At 39.0% G+C, this 15,481-nt stretch overlaps 1 protein-coding gene across 1 annotated transcript; it reads left to right on the plus strand.

Annotated features, from left to right (window-relative positions):
- The first annotated feature begins 703 nt into the window (after window positions 1–703).
- LOC134755128 (vesicle-trafficking protein SEC22b) lies at window positions 704–14,637 on the plus strand. The gene is made up of 7 exons (XM_063691607.1): window positions 704–962; window positions 1,068–1,177; window positions 2,416–2,536; window positions 3,437–3,514; window positions 6,333–6,453; window positions 14,066–14,227; window positions 14,575–14,637. The coding sequence occupies exons 1-6, from the start codon at window positions 888–890 to the stop codon at window positions 14,212–14,214; spliced, it is 654 nt and encodes a 217-aa protein (XP_063547677.1). The 5' UTR covers window positions 704–887; the 3' UTR covers window positions 14,215–14,227; window positions 14,575–14,637.
- Window positions 14,638–15,481: the final 844 nt, after the last annotated feature.

The raw sequence follows: 15,481 nt of genomic DNA on the forward strand, positions 1-15,481 counted from the left end.
GCTCTTGTCTTGATATTAAATGTTTGTTACGCAAGAAGTAAATTAAACAATTACTTGCAATTATTAAAATAATAAAGCTAAAGTTTTATTTCAAAACTTCAAACATGAATTATTACAATTACCAATTGTTTTTGATAATATTATGTATATTTTTTATCAAGCCAAGTACCTATGTAAATGATAACGGTGACCAAGTATTTTGGCTAGTTGTCATAGAAGGTAGCGGTTGGTAGCGGTTATATATTATTTGATTTTTAAATATTGAATAGTTCCGCACCTCTAGCATGCATCTATTCTAGCGTTAGCGTTGCAAATACCTAAAAGTTGAAAACTTTTAACTTTTATTAAAGCGCCATCTTGTAACAAACACTAGAACTGCACCGAAGTAAATAACAAGTTTAGCTACTCCCCACTAGGTGGCGCTTTTATCGAAATTGGAATTAATTTTCATTGCGATTGTATCAGCTAGCACTAGCTAGTGTTTATAAACATAGCATGATTAATAAACACTAAATGAGAATTTTTTTAAACATCACTGAAATATCAATTTAATATTCCTTAATCTACCGATTTCAATAGTTCTTAATTGTTATAAATCCCTGAACGCATCTTAACTGTCATTATGGCTGACGTGACGGTTGTCAAGTCAAAACTGTCACCTTACAGCGGTCGCGGTGACGTGTATCTGTATAGTCAAAACGCTGCGTATACCGTATAGCTTATGTAGCCAACTTGCCATTGCCACAGTCGCTCCCAAATAATGTCAAGAAATACACGATTGTTATGTGAATAAATCGAACTAGTGCTTACAAAGCTCAACAGACAATTATTCAGTGTCAGAACATTCATAGTATTAGGAATAAACAGTTATCAACTTAAAAATCAAAATGGTGCTTATGACAATGATCGCCCGAGTTGTCGACGGCCTGCCGCTCGCTGCAACCATGCAAGACGACGAACAGGTATTCCAAATACTAGCCACAACCCTTACAAGCCCTTTAATACTCATAACTTTGCGTTATCACGTTATTCTAATTAGTTATTTCAATTTATTTTGCCTTCGGCAGAGCGGCTGCAATATCTTGGAGTACCAAAATCAGGCGAAAATGCTGTTCAGGAAGCTAGGACCGCAGTCTCCGCTACGCTGTTCGATTGAATCCGGACCTTTCCTGTTCCAGTGAGTTGCTTTTTAATTTTTATTTCGATTTACTATTGTTTCTTGCACCGTAATTATTCACGAGTCATTTACACGGCGCTTATTGATTTAACATCCATCAAAGTATCCATAAAACGAAATAATACCTGTTGTCTGGTGCTTTAGTAAATTAAGCCTAAACGGTATTGACCGTAACATGGTAATGACGTAAACGTAATACTGTGTAATTTGTTTGCATCAACAAAAAAAAAATAAAAAAATGACTCAATGTCAAAGTATGAAGACTCTATTTTGGGTAACAATAAACCGTACCCCAGACTAGCGAACATTCTCCTCACGTGTGAAAGTCAAAAACCGACATTGGCAAATTCACCCCGTGCAAAATTGCAGGGAGTAAAAGCCAGATAGGATAAAAAAAAAACGTACTTAACAGTCGGCTACATACTGACCGCGCTCTCAACATAATGAGTATTATTACTTGTTAATTGCCACCATAAAGAATATAAATGGTACAGGTATACCCCTACAACCCCTACGCACTTACAACCCCTCTGGTGTTGCGGGTGTCCATGGGCGGCGGTAATCGCTTTCCATCAGGTGATCCGTCTGCTCGTTTGCCTCCTATTTCATAAAAAAAAAAAAAAAAAAAAAAAAAAAAAAAAGGTATATTTGAAACTTTGGTAATCACACAATGTTTTTATATCTATGGTGTCTAAATTGTACGTTATTGGGGATTTCAAATCAATATGGTGTCTTTCCTCAAATGAAATGTCATGCAGCTGGTCAATAGTTTAAGTTTTGAATGATTCACGGTTAGTTTCACTAGACTTATATTGACCGGGATATAGACTGTGATTACGTTTTGAATTGTTTATGAACCCTCGACGAAGTTACATACATTGGGGTTGGCTCTCGTAATCCAACTTCTCCAGAAATATAGTTTCTGAGTCGTCGCTGGGTCTAAATCGTTATTAGACAGATCCTCTTTAGGGTTCCGTACCCCTGGGTAAAAACGGGACCCTATTACTAAGACTCCGCTGTCCGTCTGTCACCAGGCTTTATCTCATGAACCGTGATAGCTAGACAGTTGAAATTTTCACAGATGATGTATTTCTGTTGCGGCTACAACAACAAATACTAAAAAGTACGGAACCCTCGGTGGGCGAGTCCGACTCGCACTTGTCCAGTTTTTAATAATTGACATCCATGTAGTGAGGGGTCTGCCACGAGGATTTAACTATTAATATTTACTATTGCAGCTATCTGATTGAGAATGAGATCTGCTACCTGGTGCTTTGCGAGAGAAACTACAACAAGCGGCTAGCGTTCAGCTACCTAGAGGAGATCGCTCAGGAGTTCTACCAACAGTACGGGAAGAGGGTGAGTTACTGCCAACAAATAGATCTGCTACCTGGTGCTGTGGAGGAACTGCAACAAGTGAAAGAGAAAAAATCCTATGCTGCCCAAATTTCATATGAATATTCTTTCTCTTACCCCCGGTCGCTCGGTGGCGCGTCTATAACTACTTGTATATACTATCCAGGTGTGTATACTATTCCATCACTAGAGTTAGACCAAGGAACGATTTTGTTATTTATACGTCATAATTTTATAGAAGTTTGACGTTTAAAATAACACTTGCACTGCGTGTGCTATCAAAATCGTTGCAGACTTGTAAGTAAGTAAGTAAGTAAATATTCTTTATTGCACCAAAATTATACATTTTACATACATGTAAAACTACAAAGAAATATTTAAAGAAAAAATAGAACCAGGTAACAACAGGCGGTCTTATCGCTAAAAAGCGATCTCTTCCAGACAACCTTTGGGTAGCAGGAAATGTAGAACTCATACAAAAGTCAACAGGTAGTGCAAAGAGCTAAATATGGAGACTATTAAACACAAACACACATACTACAATTACTACTTATACATATAAGTATTAAAACGAAACCTAACACACAAATAAATATACAATACAATATATATATATATATATATATATATATATAATATATATTTATACAAGCATATATACAATATATAAAATGGCAACTTAAGGCAGAGATAGAAAGTATAGTTTTAGCTGATTTTTGAATATGGGGAGAGATTTAGCTAATCTTAATTCTACTGGTAAAGCATTCCACAGCCGAACAGCCCTGAAGGTAAAAGAGCTATTATAAAACTTGTCTTGGTCTAACTCTATCTTTAATGGCGACTCTGGAAACGTACAGTTGTAGTTTTGTTACTTTTTGTTTATCGATTTCGTCTGTCCTACAGGTGAACACGGTGACTCGTCCTTACACTTTCATTGAATTCGACACGTGGATGCAACGAGCAAGGCGCCAGTACAGCGAGGTAAATAAATATGGAATTTTACGCGAAACTGCGTAGGGGGCGCCACTACCACAATCTGAGGGTCTATCGCAGGTACCAATTAATTTCTTCAGGGGTCCGGTTCTTAAAATAAAATAACCATCGCAGTTCGTTTCTCATCGAAATTATTAAATAAGCAATGCGGACCGCGGTCCGCCATTTGGGGACCCCCGGTCTATCGCAAGGCAAGAAAATCGAAGTTTCGTTTATCTAACATCTCTGTCACTTGTATATTCGAGCGATAGAGAAGCAGATAGCGAAGTTACGGATTCGCGTTTCCCGGTAGGTCCTCTGTAAACAAACCGCCTTGATGCATCAATGTCATATTTTGTTGTCTGAAAACTTGTGAAAAACCTGTTAAAGACACAGTATGTATAAGTTACTCTATGTTTTACCAAAGATAGATATAACTCCGTAATAGATGGATACAGTCTAAGGAAAAAACGTGCCTCGAAAATCAAGAAAATTTGATTCTCGTTCAGAGGGCGCTACTAGTTTTGGCCTACAGTCGTATAGATGGCGTTGACGGTTTCGTTTGTTATTTAACAATTTTAACGCATATCAATGAAAGAACATGGGTCAAAATCATAAAAATAATTAATGCAAATAAAAAAAATCATTTATCTATATTTAAATACATTCTATCGTATTTTTATAAATCTTCATTTTTAGTTTTAAAGTGTGTCGACAGATGGCAGTGAATTTACTGGGGTTACAAAATTTACTATGACAGTACCGCTCTAGTATCAGTTACTCTATGGTTTTACTAAAGGCTAGTGCTGCACTCTGGTGGCAAAACATTGCAGTAAGTAAGTAAGTAAATATTCTTTATTGCACTAAAATTATACATTTTACATACATTGTAAAACTACGAAGAAATTTTTTAAGAAAAAAAAAAGAACCAGGTAACAACAGGCGGTCTTATCGCTAAAAGCGATCTCTTCCAGACAACCTTTGGGTAGCAGGATATGTAGAACATACAAAAGTCAACGGGTAGTGCAAGGAGCTAAATATGGAGACTATTATACACAAACACACATACTACAATTACTACTTATACATATAAGTATTAAAACAAAACCTAACACACAAATAACTATACATTACATATACATATAATGCAGTAATATCCCCTATCCATACTAATATTATAAATGCGAAAGTCTGGCTGTCTGTCTGTGTGTTACCTCTTCACGCTTAAACCGCTGAACCGATTTAGATGAAATTTGGCATAGAGATAGGTTGAGTCCCTGAGAAGGACATAAGATAGTTTTTATCCCGAAAATCATCCCTTAAGAAAGTAAAAAGCGGGGTGGAATTGAGATAATCAATGAAGTGCCTGCTAATTTGTGTGCATAATATGCTCAAATTTAGATTGCTATGAGATATTTTCCAGGCGCTATTCTTACCCTAGCTGCGGTTACTAAGTTCACGCAGACGAAGTTGCGGGCAAAAGCTAGTTGAAAATAAATTACATTTAGACATGTTTTTGTGAGTTTTTTCTATCGTGCCAACATTAACCTTTCAAGGTTTTGCTTAGTCTGTGCCCTCGCGAATATGGTCTAGTATCCCAGTGGTTTTTTTAATGGCATTTGGCTTAATTATACCGTGTAAAAATCGTCGTCGTCGTATCGTTGTAGTGTATAACTAGCCTTATGAACCGATTTTGCATGTACAACCAGCCTTAAAGTTTATGGTCTATGATTGTTCATTATTTTAGTATGTGGGTTTTTTTACACTTTGTAATTTTTCCTCAGTCACCCGTTGACCGCGAACGCTGTAAAGGATTCGAAACGTCGGGATGTATTATAAATTCAATATACGCGATATAATCCGTTTTCAGTTTTATTTCACGTGTAAAAATCACTACATAGTATAAAACAAAGTCGCTTCCTGCTGTCTGTCCCTATGTATGCTTAGATCTTTAAAACTACGCAACGGATTTTGATGCGGTTTCTTTAAACAGATAGAGTTATTCAAGAGGAAGGTATATACAGTACCGGCCAATAATATATCACCTCCATGTTTTTACGGTATAACTTTATTTATTTATTTGTGAGTGACTTCCACCTCACTGCTTTAGGTAGTCTAGTAGTATTCATTTGTACGGGCGATGAGAAAAATTGGTCTCATGTAATGGTTTTTTCATAGAGGTTTTTTTTAAATGCATTGTTAACTTCTTTTTTTTTACTAGAAGTTTTTTTAGTAATATGCTGTATCCTATTGTAATTCACAGTATTGCATTGCAATATTCATCATATATTTGTATAAAATGATTAGTAAAATATGCAATTTAAACTATATTGTTTACTCTATACAAGCTCATACAAAAACACTCAAAAGGTGATATATTATTGGCCGGTACTATATGTATAATCAAAGAGGATATAATGAGATAGAGCGGTACTGTCATAGTAAATTTTGTAACCACTGTAAATTCACTGCCATCTATCGACATACTATACAACTAAAAATGAAGATTTATAAAAATACGTTAAAATGTATTTAAATATGGATAAATGATTTTTTTTATTTGCATTAATTATTTTTATCATTTTGACCCATGCTCTTTAACGGATATGCGTTAAAATTATAAATAACAAACGAAACCGTCAACGCCCTCTATACGACAGTAGGCCAAAGCTAGTAGCGCCCTCTGATCGAGAATCAAATTTTGTTGATTTTCGAGGCACGTTTTTTCCTTAGACTGTATCCATCTATTACGGAGTTATATCTATCTTTGGTATAATACATCAGCATTGCACCCGTTAGCATGCTCTGAATCTTTGTTTGCTTGCAGGGCGGGACTCGCGCGCGCCGCACGGGCGCCGCGGCCGCCCTCGGCGGGCAGCTCGGCGACGTCCAGCGCATCATGATGCAAAATATCGACGACGTGTTGCAGCGGGGCGCCGTGCTCTCCGGTCAGTAATTATTGATGGCCCTCATTTACTGATCGCTTACATTCTTTATTGATCACAGCGGGCAGAACATCGACGTGTAGCAGCGAGGCGCCGTGCTCTCCGGTCAGTATTTATTGATGGCCCTCATTTATTGATCGCTTACATTCTTTATTGATCACACCGGGCAGAATATCGACGTGTAGCAGCGAGGCGCCGTGCTCTCCGGTCAGTATTTAGTGATGGCCCTCATTTATTGATCGCTTACATTCTTTATTGCTCACAGCGGGCAGAACATCGACGACGTGATGCAGCGAGGCGCCGTGCTCTCCGGTCAGTATTTATTGATGGCCCCATTTATTGATCACAGCGGGCAGAACATCGACGTGTAGCAGCGAGGCGCCGTGCTCTCCGGTCAGTATTTATTGATGGCCCTCATTTATTGATCGCTTACATTCTTTATTGATCATAGCGGGCAGAACATCGACGTGGTGCAGCGGGGCGCCGTGCTCTCCGGTCAGTACTTATTGATGGCCCTCATTTATTGATCGCTTACATTCTTTATTGATCACAGCGGGCAGAACATCGACGTGATGCAGCGGGGCGCCGTGCTCTCCGGTCAGTATTTATTGATGGCCCTCATTTATTGATCGCTTACATTCTTTATTGATCACAGCGGGCAGAATATTGACGTGTAGCAGCGAGGCGCCGTGCTCTCCGGTCAGTATTTATTGATGTACCTCATTTATTGATCGCTATCATTCTTTATTGATCATATGGTTGTCACCTTAGCCGAAGCCGTGCGCAATGTCGTTGCCAGCGCGTAAGTCTGCGCGTCATCGTGAACGTTGTCGGTGTGGACGAAGATTGATTATAGTCACAGTATAAGTAATAGTATTATCATACAGAACGGCCACGCACCGCCCCGCTCCGACTTAAATGACCTCGCCCCGCGACACCAGATTGACGACCTTTTGCCGACCGCTCAGTACTGTTTTTAAGCAACTTACTCACACATTGACGCATGCCGCGTGTACCTACAGACGTGCCGTTCACACATAGAAACGCAAGTGATTTTTAGGGTTCCGTACCCAAAGGGTAAAAACGGGACCCTATTACTAAGACTTCGCTGTCCGTCTGTCACCAGGCTGTATCTTGTGATCTGTGATAGCTAGACAGCTGAAATTTTCACAGATGATGTATTTCGGTTGCCGCTATAACAACAAATACTAAAAACAGAATAAAATAGAGGTTTATAGGGCTCCCATACAACAAACGTGATTTTTGACCGAAGTTAAGCAACGTCGGGCGGGGTCAGTACTTGGATGGGTGACCGTTTTTAAAGATAATGGTACGGAACCCTTCGTGTGCGAGTCCGACTCGCACTTGGCCGGTTTTTTTTTATGTATAGCGTGTCCACCCTGTGTTATTGGGCTGGGCCTCTGGGATTAATAATAGCAAAGATAGATATAACTCCGTAATAGATGGATACAGTCTAAGGAAAAAACGTGCCTCGAAAATCAAGAGATTTGATTCTTGTTCAGAGGGCGCTACTAGTTTTGGCCTACAGTCGTATAGATGGCGTTGACGGTTTCGTTTGTTATTTAACAATATTAACGCATATCAGTGAAAGAACATGGGTCAAAATAATAAAAATAATTAATGCAAATAAAATAAAAAACATTTATCCATAATACATTTTATCGTATTTTTATAAATCTTCATTTTTAGTTATAAAGTGTGTCGATAGATGGCAGTGAATTTACTGTAGTTACAAAATTTACTATGACAGTACCGCTCTAGTATAAGTTACTCTATGATAATAAGTTCTTATTATAAGAATTATTGCAAGCGAATGAAAGATATGCCAATGTAATACTAATAAGCGAATGTACTTATATTAGTGCTTTCAACTCTAAGGAAGAAATTGGCATGGTACAGTCGCTATCAGATATATCGGAGCGGCCGAGGCGCTCACAAGTATCTGAACACGCCTCTATTGTTATGGCGCTAGGTGCGGGTTCAGATATTTTTGAGCACTTCGAAAGCTCCGATATATCTGAGTGAAGGTACTACTATTGAATTCGACCGCTTTTTGAAATTGACATGTTTGCGATGCGAATTGTTATTACATTTAATTAATTAAATAATACGTAAGCGTAATTTAGTGCAGAGATATTTTGGGTCTTTTGAGTGAGCGTGTTGAATGCCTATTATTACTTACTTATGTATTACTCTCTCTTTTTTTTTCTTGCCTCTTAGTCTTCATCGCTAAGTTAATTTGTATTTTGGTTAATCCCTTATTAGTTATCATTTGTATACGCTCTGTTCACATATGTGGCTGCGATAGTGCGCAACCTTAGTGTAGTACCTATTAGTTTAGTATCATGTCACTACCTGTTACTACATATAATTGGCTTCCTGTATCAACTATAATTTTTATGTTAATGTCACAGCTGTTGGATCTCCAAATAAATAAAATAAATAAATAATATTACAAAAGCGAATGCATTATATTTTATGTTTAATAGCTTGCGCGAGGTTATAGAGGTAGCTTGGAAAATTAAATAATGCAAATTGGTAACTTTACACCCTAATTTTTACCCATTTCCCGAAACTTCGAGTAAAAGATAGTACGGCTGTGCGTTTGTTTGTTTTTAGGGTTCCGTATACCCAAAGGGTAAAAAACCGGCCAAGTGCGAGTCGGACTCGCGCACCGAGGGTTCCGTACTTTTTAGTATTTGTTGTTATAGCGGCAACAGAAATACATCATCTGTGAAAATTTCAACTGTCTAGCTATCACAGTTCATGAGATGTATCTCAGGCTGTAGCCTGGTGACAGACGGACAGACGGAAAGCGGAGTCTTAGTAATAGGGTCCCGTTTTTACCCTTTGGGTACGGAACTCTAAAAACGGGTCCCTATTACTAAGACTCCGCTGTCCGTCTGCCTGTCCGTCTGTCACCAGGCTACAGCGTGAGATACATCTCATGAACCGTGATAGCTAGTCAGTTGAAGTTTTCACAGATGATGTATTTCTGTTGCCGACATAACAACAAATACTAACAACCTGATAAAAATAATATTTTACTGGGGTCCCGTACAACAAACGTGTTTGTTTTGCTGTTTTATGCGTAATGGTACGGAACCCTTCATTTCTGTAATTAGTTTATGTAGCTTCAGGTACCGTAGTTAAATAAATACAGCGAATTTAAGTTTTGACAAAACATGTTTTTGTTTTATTTCGTTTGTTTTATAAACTGGAGCTATATGTGCCATTCTCAACCAAAAGATAAAGATAAAAAAAGATAAAAAATGTTTTATGGCACAGAGCGAATACAATTGTAGTACATAGTAAGTACATATCACAAGTTACAGAAAAGAGTTGGTGCATAACTGAATTGACATTCGGAGGTTCCAGGAGTCCCCGCACTAGGCTAGGCCTGTATCGCGGGAGACCAGATGTACATTTTTATGTCATGCGAGTTAACTAGAATAATATAATAGAAGAAGAAAAGGGTACTTATTGTCGGCTGTCAATAAGGCGCTATTTCCATATAGCTTCAATTTGAAATAAACCTTATCGATTAGCGACAATGTGGTACCTTTTGGTTGAGAACGTCACATATAAGCTCCCTGCCCGCGTCTGCCTCGCACTATACGCGTTCGAAAATTATTTGAATTTAAAATCGGAATTCTTTCGTTTTCTGTTTTTTTCTTTATTTATTATGTAACATTTAGATGAGATACATTTTTGTTGAATATATTTTGATTTAGACAATTGATGTCTAAATGGGGTTGGCCGGTCGAAATAATTAGCAGATGGCGCCAGCATAGCTTGCCCTGTCAATCCCTAGAATTGTGTCAAATTTTTGTTTTTTTAATGCCCTGGATGCCAGCCCTTCAAGCCAAATCTCATAGAAAAAGGGGCAAGCTATGATGGCGCCATCTCTGCAAACCTTTGACAGTTGCCATCCCCGTTGTTTGGTCGACTTGGAGGGGGCACTGCCGCGCGAAACACTCGTATCGTTGGTTGTTGGTTGGTTAGATCTTTAACAATCTATATGTGTACGCCCCACGCATGTCCACTGATGTTTTAATGTCGTGAGATCTATTGTGTGGTGATCTATAACTTTCCGCCCATGCCAGGTGCAACAGGCGCCGTGACCTTTGCACTTTACATTCAAATGCACCACGCATGCCCACTGATATGTTGTAAATTTCGTGAGATCTATTGTGTGGTGATCTATAACTTTCCGCCCACGCCAGGTGCAACATGCGCCGTGACCTTTGCACTTTACATTCAAATGCACCACGCATGCCCACTGATATGTTGTAAATTTCGTGAGATCTATTGTGTGGTGATCTATAACTTTCCGCCCACGCCAGGTGCAACAGGCGCCGTGACCTTTGCACTTTACATTCAAATACACCACGCATGCCCACTGATATGTTGTAAATTTCGTGAGATCTATTGTGTGGTGATCTATGACTTTCCGCCCACGCCAGGTGCAACAGGCGCCGTGACCTTTGCACTTTACATTCAAATGCACCACGCATGCCCACTGATATGTTGTAAATTTCGTGAGATCTATTGTGTGGTGATCTATAACTTTCCGCCCACGCCAGGTGCAACAGGCGCCGTGACCTTTGCACTTTACATTCAAATGCACCACGCATGTCCACTGGATATGTAATAAATATCGCGAGATCTATTGTGTGGTGATCTATAACTTTTTTCCTACGCCAGTACCAACAGGCGCCGTGACCTTTGCACTTTACATTCAAATGCACCACGCATGTCCACTGATATGTTGTAAATTTCGTGAGATCTATTGTGTGGTGATCTATAACTTTCCGCCCACGCCAGGTGCAACAGGCGCCGTGACCTTTGCACATTACATTATTATGACCTTTTAGTATGTAAATCGTATCTTCTGTTGGTGATCCTAATAAACAAATAAATAAATTAATTATAGGGATGATGACACATGTTGGATTTTATAACAAAATCTAGTAAAATAGATAGCAATGGAGCAGTTTATTACAACAATGTTTATATTAAAATAATTCATAGAAATAATACAAAAATACAGAACCTGAAAGTTTCAAAATTTAAGTTATTTTTAACTTCCAAAAAGAAAAAGAGTAAGGGTACCCTTCGATTCCTTACATTTTATTCAACAAAAGATTGTATGGCAACTATATACATAAACGCAATATTTCACCGACAAAAACGCAATTTTCTTGTTTTGTCCATACTTCAAGATGGGCTCTCAGTGACCTTGACGTCACGTTCACTTGTTTTCTTAGGAGCGTTTCGCGAGTGAAGTACGACTGTCGGACTTTGACTGTCATTTCTGACTTTTGTATTGCTTTAATGCAATGTGTCCCGTAGACATTTGACCCTAAGAACAAACCTGATCGATTGATACTATTAAAGGAAATTTGTCAACATGCCAGTTGTTATTTGTCTTTTTTTTTTTTAATAACCTGTAGTGTCCCACTGCTGGGCAAAGGCCTCTCCCTTTGATTTCCATGACTCCCGTTGTTGAGCTGTTTCCGGCCAGTTGAATGAAGGTGTCTAAGTCGTCCCGCCATCTCCGCCTGGGCCTGCCACGTCCGCGCTTCTTTTGCGGCATCCACTTGGTGGCTATACTAACCCACCTATCCGGATGCATGCGGCAGACGTGACCCGCCCAGTCCCACTTCAGCCTAGCGGTCTTCACCCCTACGTCAGCTATGCCTGTTCTGGAGCGCAGTGTTGTGTCATTTGTCATTACCTATACTTATTGAATATTTCTTATACCGTGATAAAGGCAAGAAAGAAACGCGAGGTATTTTTCACCACACCAGCTGGCTCTCTTGATTGTTAAAAAACGAATGAGAAAGTTTTATCCACACGTGTGGAAAAGTAAACGAATGCAACTTAGAATAGAATTGACTTTTAAATGGGTAATTTTCTATGAAAAGGGACCTTATTGATTGTCGATGGCGCTTACGCCGCACAGCGTCGCGCGGCTTTGTATGTATATCGGAGCATCGTTAATAATGGCGTAAGTACCATCGACAATAAGGTCCCTTTTTATAGAAAATACCACAAATTATGAATTTGAATCACTAGTTTCGAAAAGCTCATTGGTACGAGCCGGGGGACCCGCGACCTTCGGATTGAAAGTCGCACGCTCTTAACGCAAGGCCACCCTTATCCATATTAATATTATAAATGCGAAAGTCTGTCTGTCTGTGTGTTCCCTCTTCACGCTTAAACCGCTGAATCGATTTAGATGAAATTTGGCATAGAGATAGATTGAGTCCCTGAGAAGGACATAGGATAGTTTATATCATCCCTTAAGAAAGTAAAAAGCGGGGTGGAATTGAGATAATTAATGAAGTGTCTGCTAATTTGTGTGCATAATATGCTCATATTGAATACTTGCTATAAGACTTTCTCCAGGCGCTATTCTTACTCTAGCTGGGGTTACTAAGTCCACGCAGACGAAGTCGCGGGCAAAAGCTAGTAATATTATATTACTACATAGTACACACACACACACAAAACACATACAAACACACACAGACACATGCTCACTGCTCTGTCTAGTAGTTGAGGTCTGTGCCGTCACCTTTGCACTTTGCACCACGCATGCCCGATCGATTGCACTTACGTCACGCCTATTTTTAGAGCACATTGTCCTGCCCGGGGATTTCGGTGCTAGTTTGACGTCAATATATTAAAGCGGTCTACTCACAGCAAAGCGATGTCTTCCAGCTGGCTGCGGATGCTTAACAGTCCTATCGCGAAACACTAATTTTGTGTAATTTCGTTTTGATGCTTGGATGGCCTTTACACCTCCAAATCTTATTATTTTATCTGACATTGGGGACCTTTTACATCTCCAAGTTTAATGTATTATTGTAGTAATTATTTATTTTAAGATTATTATAATGTAATATTTATCCAGGTACAGATGTAGTGAATAATCTTTTACCATCGTATTTTCACGGAAACGCCCGAACGTACTGAGTACGCAGTACTGAGGTTGACTGAAGTAGCATGACAACTACGAAAAGACCGGCCAAGTGCGAGTCGGACTCACGCACGAAGGGTTCCGTACCATTACGCAAAAAACAGCAAAAAAATCACGTTTGTTGCATGGGAAAATTCAATTGTCTAGCTATCACGGTTCATGAGATACAGCCTGGTGATAGACGGACAGACAGACAGCGGAGTCTTTAATAGGGTCACGTTTTTACCCTTTGGGTACGGAACCCTAAAAATACCGAGAAAATACGATGGCAAATACAAGTGTTGCTATGTATTTTACAATGCATATGCTCGAAAAGTGCGTTTTCTGCGGAGCCACTAGTGCGGAAAAGAGCACTTTTCCGCACTAGTGTTTTTTGTTTTCAATTTTTTAATAATTAAACTTATTTGCCATGATATGTTTTTTTATTTACTCGCACAATGCATAGTAAAACATTGTAACGATGCACTTGCGTAACGATGATTTCCGCACTTGTTGCATAAATAGCTATTTTATGTCACTATAAATGATGTCACTGTAGCCCCTTACAGATTTGTTTATACCTTTCTGTAAATAAAAACCAATTTAACCATTGTTTACCCTTTTCAGAGCTCGACACAAAGACGCAGTCCCTGTCCATGATGTCGCAAAAATACAAGAAGGACGCCACCTACCTGAACACCAAATCCATGCTCATCAAAGTAACAGCTGTCGCCGTCATACTGTTGGTGTTTGTGCTCTACTTCTGGATCCTGTAAACCTGGTACCTCTGTCAAATTAGGGCTACCGTTTTTGTGCTCACCAGTTGGCGCCACTGTAGATTTAGTTCCAGAAAAACATCTCAAAATTCTTCTACGCTTATTTTTATAAAATCAATACGTTTTAATTTACACAAAAGTTTTATAACGTCTAAATGTGCCATTTTTTTCAACCTGTTTAATTTTGCATGTATTTTAAATGGCACTTTTTTTAAACCTCTAACATTTATTGAGCTATTTATTGTTTACCATGATTAATCAAAGGACAAAGATTTATCACAATTATGAATGAGGAGTAATAATTCCCGATAAAAAAGCTATCTACACTAGCGCCCCTAGCGGCGAAATTAAACGCGGTAGCCCTCATTAGGGCGGCCATTTTGTTGTTTTGGCGGACATTTTGAATAGTCACTACATAGTATAAAACAAAGTCGCTTCCTCCTGTCTGTCTGTCCCTATGTATGCTTAGATCTTTAAAACTACGCAACGGATTTTGATGCGGGTTTTTTTAATAGATAGAATGATTCAAGAGGAAGCTTATATGTACAATAGATCAGTACGAGTCGCTTGGAAATAAAGGGCGATCCTGGATTAGGTTTAGACATATTATATGGATCATATAAGACGGGCGGTATTTACAATATTTACTTATGCTCCCCCCCTCCACCTTATTCATAAAACTTAGCAACCTCTTACAAACCTTTTATCTCTACCTACAAACAGAAATGTCAAATGGGATAGGGAACGTTCTCAGGATTAGTCAAAATTATTAACACAATTATAACACATAGCTTTTGGGATCTTCTTGAATAACTTTATCTGTAACCTTTATTTCAGTAAAGTTAACTTATTATCAAAGCGCTGGTGGCCTAGCGGTAAGAGCGTGCGACTTTCAATCCGGAGGTCGCGGGTTCAAACCCCCGGCTCGTACCAATGAGTTTTTCGGAACGTAATGTACGAAATATCATTTGATATTTATACCAGTCGCTTTTCGGTGAAGGAAAACATCGTGAGGAAACCGGACTAATCCTAACAAAGGCCTAGTTTCCCCTTCTGGGTTGGAAGGTCAGATGGCAATCGCTTTCGTAAAAACTAGTGCCTACGTCAATTCTTAGGATTTGTTGTCAAGCGGACCCCAGGCTCCCATGAGCCGTGGCAAAATGCCGGGATAACGCGAGGAAGATGATGTTAACTTATTATCAAATCTAGTGTCTAAAATATCAAAATGGCCGTATTATTAACTGTCTAATATCGAATTCCTCCCTAT

This window comes from Cydia strobilella, chromosome Z (genome assembly GCF_947568885.1).
Source record: "Cydia strobilella chromosome Z, ilCydStro3.1, whole genome shotgun sequence".
NCBI classification, from domain to species: Eukaryota; Metazoa; Arthropoda; class Insecta; order Lepidoptera; family Tortricidae; genus Cydia; species Cydia strobilella.

Bases quoted from the DNA above. Each gene is read 5' to 3' on its own strand.
- LOC134755128 (XM_063691607.1), top strand. From the start codon at position 888: ATGGTGCTTATGACAATGATCGCCCGAGTTGTCGACGGCCTGCCGCTC. The intron at 1,178-2,415 runs GTGAGTTGCTTT...TTACTATTGCAG, and splicing joins TCCGGACCTTTCCTGTTCCA to CTATCTGATTGAGAATGAGA. The intron at 2,537-3,436 runs GTGAGTTACTGC...TCTGTCCTACAG, and splicing joins ACCAACAGTACGGGAAGAGG to GTGAACACGGTGACTCGTCC.